The sequence below is a fragment of the Rhinoderma darwinii genome, chromosome 3, assembly GCF_050947455.1.
Source record: "Rhinoderma darwinii isolate aRhiDar2 chromosome 3, aRhiDar2.hap1, whole genome shotgun sequence".
Classification (NCBI taxonomy): domain Eukaryota; kingdom Metazoa; phylum Chordata; class Amphibia; order Anura; family Rhinodermatidae; genus Rhinoderma; species Rhinoderma darwinii.
In genome coordinates this window covers 188,174,102-188,193,727 of record NC_134689.1, presented here as the reverse complement: position 1 = coordinate 188,193,727, position 19,626 = coordinate 188,174,102, and the positions used below count along the sequence as shown (strand labels likewise).

The window sequence follows — 19,626 nt, the reverse complement described above, 5'->3', positions numbered from 1 at the left end:
AGATCGGCGCTGCAATGTAGATTACAGTATCGTTTTTATTTTTAAAAAACGAGCATTTTTGGCCAAGTTATGGCCATTTTTGTATTTATGCAAATGAGGCTTGCAAAAGTACAACTGGGCGTGTTGAAAAGTAAAAGTACAACTGGGCGTGTATTATGTGCGTACATCGGGGCGTTTTTACTACTTTTACTAGCTGGGCGTTCTGATGAGAAGTATCATCCACTTCTCTTCAGAACGCCCAGCTTCTGCCAGATCACGCTGTGACGTCACTCACAGGTCCTGCATCGTGTCGGCCACATCGGCACCAGAGGCTACAGTTGATTCTGCAGCAGCATCAGTGTTTGCAGGTAAGTAGCTACATCGATTTACCTGCAAACGCCGATGCTGCTGCAGAATCATCTGTAGCCTCTGGTGCCGATGTGTCCTCGCTCGTCTGACACGATGCAGGACCTGTGAGTGACGTCACAGCGTGATCTCTCGAGAACACGGCTGTGTCTGCACTGCCAGAAGCTGGGCGTTCTGAAGAGAAGTGGATGATACTTCTCGTCAGAAAGCCCAGCTAGTAAAAGTATTAAAAACGCCCCGATGTACGCACATAATACACGCCCACTTGGACTTTTACTTTTAAACACACCCACTTGGACTTTTGCAAGCCTCATTTGCATAACTACAAAAATGGTCATAACTTGGCCAAAAATGCTCGTTTTTTCAAAATAAAAACGTTACTGTAATCTACATTGCAGCGCCTATCTGCTGCAATAGCAGATAGGGGTTGCAAAATCTGGTGACAGAGCCTCTTTAAGTTCCAAAATCCAAGTGGTTTTCCTTCCCTTCTAAGCCCTGCCGTGGGTCCAAGCAGCAGTTTATTTTCACATATGGGGTATTGCTGTGCTCAGAAGAGGTTGCTTTACAAATATTGGGGTGCTTTTTCTCCTTTATTGTGAAAATTGAAAAATCTGAGCTAAATTTACATTTTAATAGAAAAAAAACGTAGATTTTCATTTTCACGGCCTAATTCCACTGAAGACAATATGTGTTGAAGGAAAAAGGATCAAAAACGGCGGTGCTACTTAATAATGGTAAAAAATAATAGTAAATATAAAATAAATAATTTGATTTTATATGGCCTGATGAAGATGCCGGTGCGGCATTGAAACGCGTAGCCTGGATTGTAATAAACATCATTATCATTGATCATCCATATTTACTATTATTTAGTAGCAGCGCTGTTTTTGATCCTTTTTCCTTCAACACATATTGTCTCTATTGCGGTGGCCAATTGGCCTCACCGGTTGGGATCTCGACAGCAGCCCTCACTCTATACAGCAATTTCAACGCGATTATCCGTCTGCCCTTTGAGCATTCACTTGTATTTACTGACTGCCACTCCTGGGATTTACTTACACCATGTGGCGCCGTGCTTTTTTTCTTTATTTCTATTTCTAATTCCACTGAAGTCAGCAAAAAACCTTTGGGGTCAAAATGCTTACTATACCCCTCGATAAATTCCTTGAGTGGTGTAGTTTGCCAAATGGGGTCACTTTTAGGGGTTTTCCACTGTTTTGGTCCCAAAGGGTCTTTGCAAATGCAACATGAAAACCATTCCAGCAAAATCTGAGCTCCAAAAGCCAAATGGTACTCCTCCCCTTCTGAGCTCTGCCGTGTGTCCAAGCAGCAGTTTATTACCACATATAGAGCATTGCTGTAATTGGGAGAAATTCCTTTTTAAATGTTGGGGTTTGAAAATTTACAATTTCTACGTTTTATTGGAAAAAATTTAGATTTTCATTTTCATGGCCTCATTCCACTAGATTCAGCAAAAAAACCTGTGGGGTCAAGATGCTCACTATACCCATTGATAAATTCCTTGAGGGGTGTAGTTTGCCAAATGGTGTCTTTTTGGGACTATTTTGGCCTCACAAGACCTCTCCAAACCTGACATGGTGCCTAAAATATATTCTAATAAAAAGAAGGCCCCAAAATCCTCTAGGTGCTCCTTTGTTCTGAGGCCTGTGTTTCAGTCCATAAGCACACATAGGGCCACATGTGGAATATTTCTAAAAACTCCATATTCTGGGCAATATATATTGAGTTGCGTTTCTCTGGTAAAACACCCTGTGTTACATTTTATTTATTTTTTTAATTATGAATTTCTGCAAAAAATGTTTCATTTGTGCATTTCACCCCTACTTTGCTTTAATTCTTGTGAAACACCTAAAGGGTTAAGAAACCTTTAATGCTGTTTTGAATACTTTGAGGGGTGCAGTTATTAAAATGGGGTGATTTATGGGGGTTTGTATTGTATGGACCCCTCGAAACCACTTCACAACTGAACTGGCCCCTGAAAAAATAGCCTTTTGAATTTTCTTGAATATGTGAGAAATTGCTGCTAAAGTTCTTAGCCTTGTAACGTCCTAGAAAAATAAAAGAACGTTAAAAAAAATGATACCATCATAAAGTAGACGTATGGGATATGTGAAATAGTAACTATTTTGTGTGGTACTAGTATCTGTTTTACAAGCAGATACATTTAAATTTAGAAAAGCGCTATTTTTTGCTTTTTTTTTTTTTTTTTTCTACATTTTGTTGTTTTTCACAAATAAATATTGAATTTATCGACCAAATTTTATAACTAACATAAAGTACAACATGTACACGAGAAAACAATCTCATAATCGCTTGGATAGGTAAAAGCATTGCAAAGTTATTACCGCATAAAGTAACACGTCAGATTTGAAAAAATCGGCTTGGTCTTTAAGGCCAAAATAGGCTGTGTCCTGAAGGGGTTAAAGGAAGAGATGGAGGTTTGAGTCATAGATAACAGGGCCACCAAAGGCAATTACATATTGTAGTAGCACACAATTTGTCAAGCAATGCAAAACAGTTCCACCAAATATGAAACTTTGTTTCACAGTCCAAAAAACAAAAACTTTCTAAGGCCCCAAATGTTCAGGTATGTCACAAAAATAAATTTGTAATTGCATGTAGCAGCGGTAAGGTAACAGATGAACCGTAGGTGCCTCAAGAGAGAAAAATAACTGGAAGATACCTAACCTTTATATTCCGTACTCGTGAAACCTTGCGATGGGGGTACTGGCGTTTTGACGGAAGATGCGGCACCAACCGGTTGCCAAGCCTCTCTTTGGGGAGTCAAGCAGCTGGCATAGAACCGGCCAATCTGGAAGGGTAACTTGTGGAAACTCTAGAGTTCTTTAGAAATAAAAGAAGATTGCCTAGTTGAGGAAATACTGCAGATTTGCCTTTTTTTTTTCTAGTAGACAACTGGAAAGGAAGCCCCCAACAATATGGTATGTCACGTTCTCTCATGAAGAGCAGCAGCAGTCGCATAGCTCTTCTTAACTAGAGAGTGCAACGAGAAAGGTCGGGCGGAATGGTCAAATCTTTTGTCACGGCTCGGGGTGTGGATCCACTGGGCCGTACCGCGTAGAGGGATAGCAGCTGGTCAAACAGGTACAGCACAGTCTATAGTCCAGGAAGGGTACCTGAGGCAATGTAGACAGTAGCGGTGAATCAGGCTGAAGATAAGGCTCCGGCAGTAGACGGACACCCGGCGGGGTGTGCCACAGTAGATGCAGTGGAAGACACAACTCGACTTCAACTCTTGACGGCACAGAGGCACGGTAGCACGGGATACAGGGTACAGGCAGCAGGAACGGGTAACACTGGGAACTGGAAAACACTAGGAGATCATTTGCAAGGCAGACTTTACGTACACAACAACGCTCAGGCAATGATCAAGAGAGCAGAGTCCTTTCTATAGTCCAGCGGCCTTCTGGACTGATTGCAGACTACCTGCAATTGTGCGCGCACTGGCCCTTTAAGGCCACGCACACGCAGGGGTGCGCGTCCTGCGGGAGACCGTCTCAGATCCAGGAATTGAGTGCTGGCGTCTCACAAGAGGGAGATGCCGCAGAGAACTCACGTGGCCGCGGCCGTCGGAGGGTAAGTCAGAACGACGGGTTGCAGTCATAGATGTTACAGTATTCCCCCTCTTCTTGGGGCCAGAGTGGGAGAGAAACTTCTTCACGAGGACAGGAGCATCGATGTTCTCCTCTGGCTCCCAAGACCTCTCTTCTGGACCGAATCCCCTCCAATCCACCAAATAAAACGTCCTTCCTCCCACTTTCTTGGTGGCCAGGATCTCCCTTACTTCGAAAGTCCCTGACGAGCCACCAGCAGCCACTGCGGAACTAGGAGTCTTGGAGTAGCGGTTAAGGACCACGGGCTTCAGCAGGGAGACATGAAAGGAGTTATGGATCTTGAGGGTAGGAGGCAGCCAAAGCTTGTAAGACACAGGGTTCATTTGTAGCAGAATCTCGAAGGATCCGAGGAACCTGGGAGCAAATTTGCAAGACGGCACACTCAGCGGGATATTCCTGGAAGACAGCCAGACCTGCGTACCTGGAAGAAACTGACGAGGCTCTCGTCTCCTAGTGTCTGCCTTTCTCTCCATGCGGTCCAGCGGCATCAGAATAAAAGATCGGGTCTGTTGCCATATCTGCAGAAAGTCCCTGAAGGTAGAGTTAGCTGCAGGCACCTGGGACATAGTAGAGACAGGAAGAGGTTTTCGAAGATGTTGGCCGTAGACGATGGAGAACGGACTGGAGGTGGTGGACTCACTAGTATGGTTATTATAGGAGAACTCAGCCCACGAGAGCAGCTGCACCCAGTCATCTCGACTTGACCATTGGACTGGGGATTTTAGGCCGAGGAGAAGTCCAACTTTACATTGTGGAGACCGCAGAGTGCTCTCCAGAATTTTGAGGTGAACTGGACCCATCGATCCGAGACAATATGCAGAGGCAAGCCGTGCAGACGGAAGATGTGTTGAACGAAGAGGTCGGCCAGTCGAGCAGCAGAAGGCAGACCAGTCAGGGGAACAAAATGAGCCATTTTGGAAAATCGATCCACCACCACCCAGATCAGACTGCATCCAGCAGAGAGAGGCAGATCAGTGACAAAGTCCATTGCAACATGCTGCTTGGGCAGCGTGGGCCACCAGAACTGATGGGCAATTAGGTCTAGGTTCTTACGGGCACCCGCGTGACCTGCCAGCTTAGAACTGTGACCCCAGCAAAGGATTCTTCCTCTGTCTGCCAGACGTACAAAAGTCCTTCCCGGAGGAATGTCCCTAACTTGTAGAGGGTTAACAGAGAAGATGCAGGAATGATCAATAATATTCTGTGGGGATTCCACAGTGTCCTCTGTCTCAAACGACCTACAGGTATCGGCCCTCACATTCTTGTTGGTAGTGGAGTTCCAACCGGAACCGAGCAAAGAACAGCGACCACCTGGCTTGACGAGCATTCAGCCGTTGAACCGTCTGTAGATAGGTCAGGTTCTTGTGGTCCGTGAAGACCAGGATAGGATGAGCTGTGCCTTCCAGTAGGTGTCTCCTCTCCTACAGGGCCAGCCTGATGGCCAGTAACTCCTGATCCCCAATCGAGTGGTTGCGCTCTGTGGGAGAAAACCGCTTAGAATAGTAGCCACATACCACAGTCTTGCCTTTCGAACCTCTCTGGAACAAAAGTGCACCAACAGAGGAAGCGTCCACCTCTAACGAATACTGTAGGGATACATCAGGGTGATGAAGAATAGAAGCTGACGTGAAGGCCTCTTTTAAGGTTTTAAATGCGGCTTCTGCTTCCGGAGTCCACACCTTGGCATTCATGCCCTTTTTAGTGAGGGTAGAGGTGGGAGCAGTCAATGAGGAGAAAATGGGGATGACCAGCAGGTAGAAGTTGGCGAATCTCAGGAAGCGTTGCATAGCCCTTAAGCCTGGGGGGGCATGGCCATTTCAGGACAGCCTTTACCTTCTCCGGGCCCATTTTGAGACCCTGATCGGAGATTATATAGCCCAGGAAGGATAGAGACTTTTTTTCTTCTCCAGCTTGGCATAAAGATGATTCTCCCTTAATCGAAGCAACACCTGGCGGACATGACTCTGATGAGTTACAAGATCTGGGGAAAAAATCAAAAGGTCATCAAGATACAACACAGACATAGAGGAGATCACGAAAAATGTCATTGACAAATTCTTGAAACCCCGCGGGGGCATTACCCAGGCCGAAAGGCATGACCAGGTATTCGTAGTGCCCATCACGTGCATTAAATGCAGTCTTCCACTCGTCACCCTGACGAATCCGGATTAGATTGTAGGCCCCCCGCAGGTCTAGGTTAGAAAAAAAATGTGCACCCTGTATGCGATCCTGTTCCGAAATCAAAGGCAATGAGTACCTGTTCTTCACCGTGATCTGGTTGAGGCCCTGGTAGTAAATGCTGGGTAGGAGGGATCTATCTTCTTGACAAAGAAAAACCCGGCTCCGGCCGAGGATGAGGATTTACGTATGAAGCCCCCAGATTCTACTTAATGTAGGCTGACATAGATCGCGTGTCAGGCAAGGAGAGAGGGTATACTCTACTGCGAGGAGGAGACTAATTAGGGACCAAGTCAATAGGACAATCATATGATCGATGTGGTGGCAACGTCTCTGCTTCCTTCTTGTTGAAGACATCTGAGAACAGAGATTAACAAGGAGGCAACCCTGCCAATGACTAATGCGGAGGAGACTGAGGCGGATGGATATGCCCCAGACAGCGGTCGAGACACTTGGGACCTTACTGGAGAACTTCTCCGGAGTTCCAATCCAGGACTGGGGCGTGTAGACGGAGCCAAGGCAAACCCAGCATCACAGGGTTAACGGCCTTGCGCAGGACAAACAGGGAGATGAGCTCAGAATGAAGAACTTGAATTCTGGATTGATTTCAGACTTCCTGCAATTGTGCGTGCACTGGCACTTTAAGGCCGTGCACGTGCGGGCGCGTGCACCCTGTGGGAGACCGTCTCAGATCCAGGAAGTAAGTGCTGGCATCTCACAGGAGGGAGACGCCGCAGAAAACTCATGTGTCCATGGCCGCGGCCGTCGGAGGGTAAGTCGGAACGACGGGCCGCAGCCATAGACGTTACATCTTTGCCATTAAGTTTAAGGTACCCTTTATCAGTTGTGACCCTTAGAACGTCCCCTTATTGCTTAAAATGTTGGACCCGGCATATGACATTCCGTGGTCGGGTTGGGTCAGGGGGCTTGGTGCCTAGAGCTCAAATATTGCGGTCTTGTTCTATAGGTGTGTCAGGACGACAGTTTGTTTGGCAAACATTGATTGGGGAGTTTTCTCCGGCTCTGACACCGCAATATCCTTAGGGAGGTATCAAAGCATAAGTTTATTTATTTAATTGCAGTTTTCAATGTTGACTATATGATTAACAAGTGTCTTGAGCTTTGTCCATGTTCTCCATTCTGTTTCCCAGACCTGTTTCTGGCCCTCTAAATCCTGCCTGTTAGTTTTTTCAATGCTGTTATTTACAAATCTTTCTTGGTAGGGATTGCCCTAAGATGTTTTTTGCAATCCCAATTATCAGGTTCATTCTCCGATTCCTCATCCCACCCTGACCGAGAGATTGTTGTTTTTGTTTTCCGCTGGTTGCGGACGAAGGATGGAAAGCAGGGCTAGCAGTGGGAGAGTCAGGGTGCGGTGCAATTTTGGAACTGGCGCCCGCTTTGGAGGCTTGGGAGGTCGTGGACAGAAATCTCTAGTTGCTATTAGGTTCATCAACCATTCTAGAGGATCCGGTGTTGAGTCTCTTCCTTCTGGAGCTCAGAGGAGTAATGGAAAGCTTGTTGTATCACAATTAGATGTGGAAGCTACCACGCCACCTTGTTTGTTTTTTAAAATGTTTCAGAAAATTATTTTTTATTGTTTATTTATAAATCCTTCTCTGGTGGCGGCCATATTGGAGAGACAAACTTCCTATCTGTATTTTCTGTATAGACAGTACAGCAGGGTGTGCATGCTTTATGGAAGCTGAATAAATGGGAAATGTCATAGATGACAGTCTCCAAGAAGTGATGGAGTACAACCCTCTCCCCAAATACCAAGGAGTGACCGGTAAGATGCCTACCGAGTCTTCTCTGTGTATAGTGCTGCTATCCTGCCTTATTGAGGCCTCCAGCAATACAATAGAGCTGTCAATAACTCACTAACCCTTTAATGCAGGGGTCTCAAACGCCGGATAATTGGGCCGCACATAGAAAAAATGTGAAGTTAACGGGTCGCATTACTTTCAAATTTGATACAATACAAAATTATTGTTAATCAATTAGTTATTTGAACTACTATAACAATACTACATTACTATAACAATACTAAATTACTATTATACTACATTGCTATAATACTACATTACTATAAAAATACTACATTACTATAATACTACATTACTATAACAATACTACATTACTATAGTAATACTACATTACTATAACAATGCTACATAACTATAATAAAAATACTACATTACTATAATACTACATTACTATAGCAATACTACATTACTATAATAATAGCGCTAAGTTTAAACTTAACGAAAATTTTTGAGTTTACTCCACGTGCTTATTTTAATAATCCAGTTTTCCTGTTTAAGTGTCGCTTAAATACAGTCTGGCGGCTCAGTTGGCAGTGTTTGACAGACAAAAGAATATGAAGATTGGGCAGCCGCTTTTTAGATAGTGCCACAGTGCCCTCTGTAGATAGTGCCACAGTGCCCTCTGTAGATAGTGCCACAGTGCCCTCTGTAGATAGTGCCACAGTGCCCTCTGTAGATAGTGCCACAGTGCCCTCTGTAGATAGTGCCACAGTGCCCTCTGTAGATAGTGCCACAGTGCCCTCTGTAGATAGTGCCACAGTGCCCTCTGTAGATACTGCCACAGTGCCCTCTGTAGATACTGCCACAGTGCCCTCTGTAGATACTGCCACAGTGCCCTCTGTAGATACTGCCACAGTGCCCTCTGTAGATACTGCCACAGTGCCCTCTGTAGATACTGCCACAGTGCCCTCTGTAGATACTGCCACAGTGCCCTCTGTAGATACTGCCACAGTGCCCTCTGTAGATACTGCCACAGTGCCCTCTGTAGATAGTACACACCCACCCACACATCCTATAGATAGTGACACACACTGGATAGTGGCATACACACACACACACACACGCAAAGACACACACACGCACACACACACACACACACACACACACACACACACACACACACACACACACACACACCCTATGGAAAGTGACACACACACACCCTATGGAAAATGACACACACACACACCCTATGGATTGTGAGACACACACACACACACACACACACACACACACACTATGGATAGTGACACACACACACCCTATAGATAGTGACACAGACACACACACACACACACACACACACACACACACCCCCTATAGATAGTGACACACACACACACACACCCTATAGATAGTGACACACACACCCTATAGATAGTGACACACACCCCTGTAGATAGTGACACACACCCCTGTAGATAGCTACAATGGGGGTCCCTATAGGAGTGCAATCCCCAGCCAGAGTGTTGCCGACACTTAGGCCGGGGATTCTTCTGCTAGAGGAGCACCTGACATCCCTGTCGGAATCCCAGAGCAGAGCACTAGTATAGACTCTGCTCCGGAACTCTGGGGAAGCCCCTGACATCACCGTCCATATATGGATAGTGATGTCAGGGGCTTCCCCAGCCGGGGTCCAGGAGCAGAGCCGCTTCTAGCAGTCTGACTGGGACTTCAGCTCTGCTCCTGGCATCGCTGCCCATATATGACGTCACTGTGCATATATGGACAGTGCTGTAAGGGTCTTCCCCAGAGCCAGTGTCCCAGAGCAGAGCATATACAAGCACTCTGCTACGTGACTCCTGCTCTGAGCAGGGACTCATCACTGTCCATATATGCACAGTGACGTCACGGGCTTAGTCATTCGCTGGCGCACTCCTCTCTCGGCTTGCTCTCTCCTCTCCCGAGGGAGCTACGGTGCCCCGCGGGCCGCAGATCACAGCGTCAGGGGTCTCATGCGGGCGGTGTGTTTGAGACCCATGCTCTAATGATATGATTCTCCTCATCCTGTGCCTGTGTACAAAGTAAAGCTAACCAGTGAGCTACATGTTGCAGGAAATATCAACTTATTGTGACTTCTTTATTGGCTAGTGAGAAAACTGTAATATTTACTGCACCAAAAATAATATATTCATAATAAAAGCCTTATTTAAATATGTAATTTCTGATGGCACGTTTCATTGCCTATGCAAGGTATGAGAAATTTATTGCCACAGAGTTTTGGACTAAATAAAAAAATAAAATAAAAGCAGTGTTCAAGGGTGGGCATTCACTTTAAATGGAACTCACACTCTGTTCTCTGAAAACATAAATGATCAATATCTGACATATTGGAAAATGCAGTAATATTAGAACTGTCAGTTCCTTTCAACTGCCAAAATAGACTGATCTTTATCAGGGAAATGATGGCCTAATCAAATATTTATCCTATTGCTTAATCTTTTCTAATGGAGTGGACAGAAGAGGCTTTGTAAGGGCAACACTGCAGTGACCATGAAAGTTGTGGTCCAGTGGTAGCGGAAACAAAATAAAGAACAGTTTTGGTCTCTTTAATAGTGTCTAAATTATTGATATCGCATCATAAAAGTGATTTTTACAATATGAGTAAATAGGGAAGAAAATGAACAATAAATTTGGGATATACAGCTTTTTAATTAAACAAATATATATGGTTAAAAAGTTACTGACCTTAACAAATGTTTTCTTTATTTTATAGATGGGGAACGCAAGGGGATTTTACAACGACGCACCCTCGTCCAATTGTTAAAGTTAAGCTCTTTACAGAAAGTACGGGTGTTTTGGCTCTGGAAGATAAAGAACTTGGCAAAGTAGGTTTCCCTCTCTAGTAATACGAATATAATTTCCATGTGATATAATAGGGCTGTGGTCACATGATATACATTAATGACCGCTTCTTCAAGGGCCTATGGTCATGTTAACATCTGCACAGGTGCTGAATTATTCATCTTGTCTGACATTCACATATGCAGTAGCTTATGATGCCATTATGTTACACAGAGACTGCAGGTTTCCATCGTTTACATGTGAGGCAGGCTTTATTAGTTTGCAGCACGTCCGATTTTGCGTTGGAGTATTTATAAGTTTTATTTAATTAGAATTATATATTTTTTTTCTCTTGATGGCTGATGTTTTCTGGCTGGGTGAATACAAATCACAAAGCTAGGTGATTACAAACACACATTTTTGGTGGTTTCCGTTATTTTGTATGAATTTAGAAAATCTTTGAAGTATTTCTTTTATATTGCTTGAAAATATTACTGTAAGTATGTTTACTTTGTATTTGTCACCTGGCTGGGAGCATATGAGGGCAGAACTTTTGTTGTCTAGAGATAACTTTCTGTTTAGCATACCTATAGCAATGCCTTTGGTAAGGATACTAGATTGGATCCACATATTTGCAATATTCGCAATCCAGGACTTTCTGTCAGTGATTTTATTTAGTACAACAGAAAAATCTCCATAAGCTTTTTAGTCAAAACATTTCAAAATATACGTCCAACAAAGAAAACAAAAACAAACGCCTGCATACTTTCTACCTCAATTGTATTGAAAGCGTTTCAAAGCTGTTCCCTGCGTAACTGTTTTGCGCCACTGTGTAAATTTAAAAGTCGTTACTTTTAGTTCTTGATAATTTCTCCTTTATACTTGGTAATTGTTTGCTTGATTTAGTTTACCTTCTTAAATGAAAAAAAGGTAACGAAAACAACAAAAAAAACTCCTTCAATCAGAATCATTGGAAGACTGTAATTTCAAACAATGACTAAGAAGTTAAGGCTTCGTTCACATCTGCGTCAGGGCTCCGTTCTGACTTTCCGTCAGAGCTTACGGTCACAACGGAGCCCTGACTAAAACAAACGTAAAACATAGGTTTCCATTTGCATCACCATTGATTTCAATGGTGACTGATCTGGTCCAAAAGGTTTCCGTTTGTCTCCGTTGTGCAAGGGTTCCGTCGTTTTGAGGGAATCAATAGCGTAGTCGAAACGACAGAACCCTTGCACAACGGAGACTAACAGAAACCATTTGCACCGGATCCATTACCATTGAAATCAATGGTGATTCAAACGGAAACCTCTGGTTTCCGTTTGTTTCAGTTAGGGCTCCGTTCTGACGGTAAGCTCCGGCGGAATGTCAGAACGGACCCCTGACGCAGATGTGAACGAAGCCCAAGAAGTTCAGCTATCCACCTAACAAACATTTATCAAAGTCTGTGTCTGTGGGTTACCCCTGAGACCAGCTGTGTGTAAATAGCAAAGCTTTATTGCAGCAATGGGGCAATTGCTTTTGATTACAACAGAACAACTTTCTACACACCGTGTTCCCCAATAAATGGCTCAGGATTTACATGTAGCTTACAGCCTCCAGCTATTTGGCATGAGATAGGAGCCCTACGTTATGGCTTATCAACATTGACAATATTCCAATTTGTCTTAAAACATGAACAGTGCCAATTTGGATACCTCTTTTCTTCGGATGTTTTTCACTGCAGTCAATCTAACTAAACCAACTTTGCTAAGGAGATAACTACTGAATATCTGAAGCTCCCTGGCTTTGCTACAATCTGAGCTCTAATTATTTATCTGCATGGCTTTGCAATTTCATGTTTACTTGATTCTCCACGACAAATATGTCTCTCCTCCATTTCGGTCTTGGAAATGTGGCTGAATGTGGCTCCTGACCATCACTTAAAGTTAAATGTGGCTAACAAGGTATCAAAGGTTAGGGTCCTCTGCTGTAAATAATGTAAAAATGTATTCATTTAAAATCGTAAGGCTGGGGCTACAAGCACACTCTTCAACCCCTGTCAACCCCCATTGTTACCGAGAATCAAGGTCCCCAAGTCTCTTTCTTGACTAGTTATGTTTGCAAAAAAAAAACAAAACTTGCAGCCAATGAAAGATAAGATTTTGGATAATATTTTTATTATGTAACTGAATAAATAAAAACCTTGTAATGTTCTTTTAGTGTCATTTAAAAAAAATCTATATATATTTTATGGTTATTCTAGCTCGTTATATAAAGTACAAGTGGTTAAAATTAACATCATGGCTGCGAGGTCCCAGGATCCCAATGTCAAGAAATACTAAGCATGTCCCTTATGAGATTATTGTTTTACTGTTGCCATTTCCATAAAAGTTAGTCATTAATATTACTAACGGAAACAGAGCTAACAAGTATCAAAAGCATCAAAACACTCCCCCCACAATCACTCTTACCAGTTTTTCTTAGGCTAGGCTCCCTAAGACTCGCTAACATTCAAGTTCAGAAGGAAGCTAATAATGTCTAACCAATGTTCCGTCAGAGGATCACCAAGCTTCTTTTAGGGTTTGCCTTGCAAAAATACTATTTGCTGCAGACCTGGCTTAGGCTGCTCCCATCATTTCTCACATAAGTAATATAGGTTTTGAATCCATCTTTGTCCTCAATAAAAGGGATGATCATTTGAAAGCTGCATTTTGTGTTTACTAATTTCTTTAACTTATATTAAAACTAGTTGGATGATCTGAAACATTTAAAAATTGATAAATTAGCAAAAATAGAAGAAATCTGGCAAATAATTTTTTACAGCACTGTAGGTTCTCCAGCTGGTTCCATGTAAAGGATTGAGCATTCACCTTCCATGTACATTACCATGCGACCATGTTTTTGCCACAAACCTAGACGTTTGGGCTGTCATTGCCGATGCAACAGATAACTCTCCCTTCTCCTGAGGACTTGATCTATTTTGCAAACAAATGGCATTTGGGAGCCACAATCAATAATGACATCTTGTCCTGAGACAGAGCATCAGCTATTTAGTTGGAGTGGCCAGGAATATATTGAGCACTCAAGTTCAGATTGTGTTCTAAAGGCCAGTTCTACAGCTCTAACACCTACATGCAAAGCTTCATGGACTTCCGTTATGTTGACATTAGCCACCGCTGTCCTGACGCTCATCTGGTGAAAGACGGTTTGGTGGTGGAAGGGTGGATAGATCAAGGTCTGGAAACCTAGTTTGACCGATCTGAGTCCCAGAACATTTTATATGCAAACAAATCTGAGCCCTTTGATCTCCCACTTACTGCTGCCTTTTTAAGAGAAGCTCTCCATTCAGTTAGAGTTGTATCTGACGTGATTGTTATCACTGGGGGCCTCTGACGCATTGGGCATGGTTGTGTAAGACTGAGGACTAGAATGTGCTCGATCTCCTCCCTTACTAATGGGGATAGCCAGAAAAGAGTTACAAGAAACCCTTTTGTCTCAGAAGAGTGCTTTGCCAGATTTGCAATGGACAACATTTTGTAGGGGCTGTCTGGAAGCCTAGGTGCATAGCAATTAGTTTCCCAATCAGGCTGGTCAGCTCCCTCAGGGAGACCATCTGTTTTTTTTTTTCAGAACCCCTGAAAGATGGTTCATTAGCTTGAACCCTTTTTCCTTTCGGACCTCTAGCGTCAGCCCCACATCCCCACAAATCCCAGGAAAGTTAAGGACCTCGTAGGAGTGAGAAACGATTTTCTTATGTTCACGGAGAAACCGGTTTCTGTATGTAGGGCTCGTCTCTGAGCTTTGAGTCTCTCTGCATCTACGTGAAACCTTAGCAGGACGTCTAAATAGACATATATGAGATACTACTCCCTTCATTACCGGCAAAAAGGTTTATGGTTCATTAGAGAGGCCAAACACCATTACATTCAAATAAAATATTTTCCCTTTTCATCATAACTTCAGTAGCTGACGATGTTTGGAAGTGATAGAGCGTGAATGAAATGCATCTTTTTAGATTTACCTTTATTAAGAACATGTCCCTTCCCAATAGGAATCATAAGTCTGCAATACTCTCCATGAGGAATCACTTGGATTTTTAGAAAGGCATTCAAGGATCTTTTGTTCAGGACCTAAGGACCCATTTAACACTTCATATTGCCATTTATGTATAATTGAAAGCCTGTCAGAGGCCTGCGTGCCCTATTTGTTGCCCAACCAGCTTATGTCTTCTGCATTGACATTCTTTGTTATACATTTATTTCCTCTCAATAAAAAGAGATTTGCAAAAAAAATAAAAGAACTTAAGGGCCCATCTGACTAGAACAGGGAAGATGTTGCTTATCTAACCACTTTCTCCTTCCGTTGCCAGAGAAATCTTGTTTTGGACAAGAGTGGTCTCTAGTACAGAGTTGAGCATCACCTTTGTATGGAAGCAAGATGGTCTCTTTTGGAAAGGGAACTCTCTTAAAGGAAGAGACAAACCATTCCTTGTAATGCTTCAGACCAAAGGGTCCGAAGAAAGACCTTCCCATGTTTTTAAGAAGAATTTTAAAGGAATTGGTAACTCTGATTTCATTTGAACTTCGTCCCCTGGAGGAACCATTCTTGGAAGACAACCCGCTGGCCGGGTTGGAGGTGCCAGAGAAACCTCTTCTGACTTGTCCCTGAACCTCACTGGCTTGCCCCTGGGACCTGTGTTAGCGACCCTCCAGGTGAAAGGGCTTCTTACGTGATAGCTTCTTGAGCTCTGCAAAGGACTTGCTTGCCATATAGCAATCTTTTTAACCTCTTGTATAGAGTCAGTGTCAAATAAATTACAAGTCTATAGGTTAATCCAGGAACACGTGATACTTAGGGGCCAGGTCAGCCATTCCTGCAGACGTGAGCCACTTGGCTGCTTTTATATTAGTCACATAATTAAATGACCAATTCTCAGTAATTCTTTGCTGATTGCTTTGAAAGAGTTGTACCAGATTCGAGAATTATCATCTATCCACAGGATATGTGATTATTTTTGTGATAGCTGGGACCCCCATCAAACCTCCCCTCCCCGTTGTGCATCCTGCAGTGAGGAGGAGTTTGAATAGAGCGTCGGTCAAGCATGCGTCCGGCACTCTATTTTTTTCGCTCTACTCGACTGCTTTCATCATTACCTTGGACATTGAATGGAGCGGCGTTGCGCGTGCTCGACTGCAGCTTCATTCAAAATTGTCTTTATTGTGGTTGAGCAGGAATGAGGGGATCGGAACCACCGTTCTCTCGATTGGTTGTGGTCGCAGGGATCAGACAATTATCCCCTATCCTGTGGATAGGTGAGATTTTTCGATTCTGGTTCAACCCCATTTAGGGAGAGCTAGCTATGATGATGATGATGATGATGATGATAGTAGGGCCCTTTAGATTCTGGGTAGTGGAAATGTAGTAATTTTTCCCTTCCCTTTTCCCAACCCTTTGTTGAACTTGGACATGTGTCTTTTTTCAACCGTACTAACTATGTAACTGTAAGTAATATTATTGCAAAGTGTAAGCGTTTAGGAATCACCACAACTCTGCCAAGTGGCAGACCACGTAAAGCTACAGAGCGGAGTCGCCAAGTCTTGATGTGCATAGTTCATTAAAGTTGTTAAGGCTCTGCTGACTGACTTGCAGCATTCCAAACCTCCTCTGGTATTAACATCCACACAAAAACCAAACAAAGGCTGCAGCGGTCATATGGACTACAGTCTCATCCCAGGAGGCCGGGCTATGCTCAGAGGAGAGAGCTACCTGGCTGTAGTAATGGTGGCGCAGGTATTAAAGGGGTTTTCCGGAAGTAAAAAATTACTTTTAATTAAACTAAACAATAAAAAACATTTAACTTTGTAATGTACTTACATTTGATTTGCTGGATGATTCGTCGTATCCCCTCTTCCGTCACGTGACCGCTTGTCCATGTAAAATTTGCACTTCCTGTGCATACCCGTCCATTTGCGCCTAACTTCCGGTTTGCGGTTTCCGGTTTTCACATTGTACGGTTACGTCATAAATGACGTAACTGTACCACGTGTTTTCCCCATCTGCTTAGAGCATGTGTGGTTGACACTACCACGCAGGCTCTGTTAAATGATATGGCTGCGTCTTCAGCAGCCATGTCATTGCGCATGCGCAAGTTTTAATATGTGGTGTCGATGTGCACTGTGACGGCCGTGTCTGCCGTAGCTCACACACTCCTTCTCCTCCTCACAGACCGAAGCGCATGTGAGGAGGAGGAGGAGGAGGAGGGTGTTTATTTGCTCACTGTAGGAGCGGAATCCCCAAGCCTGGGATTGGGGTTTCCGCTCCAGGAGAAGTCACAGACTTCACTGTGTCCATATATGGACACGGTGACTTCTGAAGCGGAATCACCGGCGAATTGGCCGGGGATTCCGCTCCAAGAGAAGTCACAGACTTCACTGTGTCCATATATGGACAGTGACGTCAGGGACTAATGAAGCGGAATCCCCGCCGATGTGGCCGGGGATTCCGCTCCAAGAGAAGTCACAGACTTCACTGTGTCCATATATGGACAGTGACGTCAGGGACTAATGAAGCGGAATCCCTGCCGATGTGGCCGGGGATTCCGCTCCAGGAGAAGTCACGGACTTCACTGTGTCCATATATGGACACAGTGACTTCTGAAGTGGAATCACCGGCGAATTGGCCGGGGATTCCTCTCCAGGAAAAGTCACTGACTTCACTGTGCCCATATATGGACAGTGACGTCAGGGACTTCTGAAGCGGAATCCCTGCCGATGTGGCCGGGGATTCCGCTCCAGGAGAAGTCACAGACTTCACTGTGTCCATGTATGGACACAGTGACGTCAGGGACTTCTGAAGCGGAATCCCCGCCGATGTGGCCGGGGATTCCGTTCCAGGAGAGGTACCTCACTTCACTGTTCATATATGGACAGTGAAGTGAGGGATTTCTCCAGAGCCGTCCCCTACAGGAAAGTAGGGGGGGGGGTGGCACTACCTACAAGGGGGGCTGTGTGGCATTGCCTACAGGGGGGCTGTGTGGCATTACCTACAGGGGGGCTATGTGGAATTACCTACAGGGGGGGCTATGTGGCATTACCTACAGGGGGGCTATGTGGCATTACCTACATGGGGCTGTGTGGCATTACCTACAGGGGGGCTGTGTGGCATTACCTATAGGGGGGCTGTGTGGCATTACCTACAGGGGAGCTGTGTGGCATTACCTACAGGGGGGCTGTGTGGCATTACTTACAGGGGGCTGTGTGGCATTACTTACAGGGGCTGTGTGGCATTACTTACAGGGGGCTGTGTGGCACTGCCTACAATGGGGATGTGTGGCATTGCCTACAGGGGGGCTGTGTGGCATTGCCTACAGGGGGGCTGTGTGGCATTACCTACAGGGGGGCTGTGTGGCATTACCTACAGGGGGGCTGTGTGGCATTACCTACAGGGGGGCTGTTTGGCATTACCTACAGGGGGGCTGTTTGGCATTACCTACAGGGGGGCTGTATGGAATTACCTACAGGGGGGCTGTGTGGCATTACCTACAGGGGGCTGTGTGGCATTACCTACAGGGGGGCTGTGTGGAATTACCTACAGGGGGGCTGTGTGGCATTACCTACAGGGGGGCTGTATGGAATTACCTACAGGGGGGCTGTTTGGCATTACCTACAGGGGGGCTGTATGGAATTACCTACAGGGGGGCTGTGTGGCATTACCTACAGGGGGGCTGTGTGGCATTACCTACAGGGGGGCTGTGTGGAATTACCTACAGGGGGGCTGTGTGGCATTACCTACAGCGGGGCTGTGTGGCATTACCTACAGGGGGCTGTGTGGCATTACCTACAGGGGGCTGTGTGGCATTACCTACAGGGGGCTGTGTGGCATTACCTACAGGGGGCTGTGTGGCATTACCTACAGGGGGCTGTGTGGCATTACCTACAGGGGGGCTGTGTGGCATTACCTACAGGGGGGCTGTGTGGCATTACCTACAGGGGGCTGTGTGGCATTACCTACAGGGGGGGCTGTAGCAGTATCTATAGAAGGTAGTGTGTGACATTATCTACAGAGGGCAGTGTGTGGCAGAATATTGACAAATGAAATTCATCCGTTTTTAAAACGGACAAGGAAAAAAACGGGTGCAAAACGGGTAAAAAACGGAAGCATGGCCCGAACGGAACAGATGCAAAACGGCCGAGAAAACGGACCAAAACCGCCGTTTTTTTATAGGCCGACACTCAGACCCTCTCGTGTGAATAGAGCCTAAAGGCAGTTGATGACGCGCCGTGTCTTTACACAGTCGAAAGTGCTGTCTTAGCAAAGACACGGAGCGTCATTAATCACAGAACACGCCCCCTCCTCTGACAATCTCGTCATCCACACCTTCTCATCCTTCTTCACACTTGTAGTTCCTGCACTGTGTGTATATATGTGTATATATACATATATCTATAATTTTGTGTGTGTGTATGTATATGCGTGTGTGTATATATATATATATATATATATATATATATATATATATAATTTGTATGTGTTCATATATATGTATGTGTGTGTATATATATATATATATATATATACACACACACACATTTTATATATATATATATATATATATATATATATATATATATATATATATATATATATATATACACACATACACAAAATTATACATATAAAAATATATATAAATAGTGAGACACACTAAGGCCTCATGTGCACGGCCGTGATCGTCGGGTCAGCCTGCCCCGGAGTATCACCCCCGAGCCACCCGCAAATTGCGGGCCGTGCACATGGCCACGTCCATTATTTTCTATGAGCCTGGACCGCAGAACATGGCCGTACTAAGAAATGTC

General features: G+C 44.5%; 1 protein-coding gene across 11 annotated transcripts in view; it reads left to right on the top strand.

Annotated features, from left to right (window-relative positions):
- CADPS2 (calcium dependent secretion activator 2) overlaps positions 1-19,626 on the top strand; it is a 616,089-nt gene that overhangs the window by 99,917 nt on the left and 496,546 nt on the right. For all 11 annotated transcript variants that reach the window (XM_075857164.1, XM_075857163.1, XM_075857166.1 and 8 more), the window contains exon 7: positions 10,722-10,833. In XM_075857164.1, the coding sequence (XP_075713279.1) occupies positions 10,722-10,833 (112 nt within the window). The remainder of the gene's footprint in view (positions 1-10,721; positions 10,834-19,626) is intronic.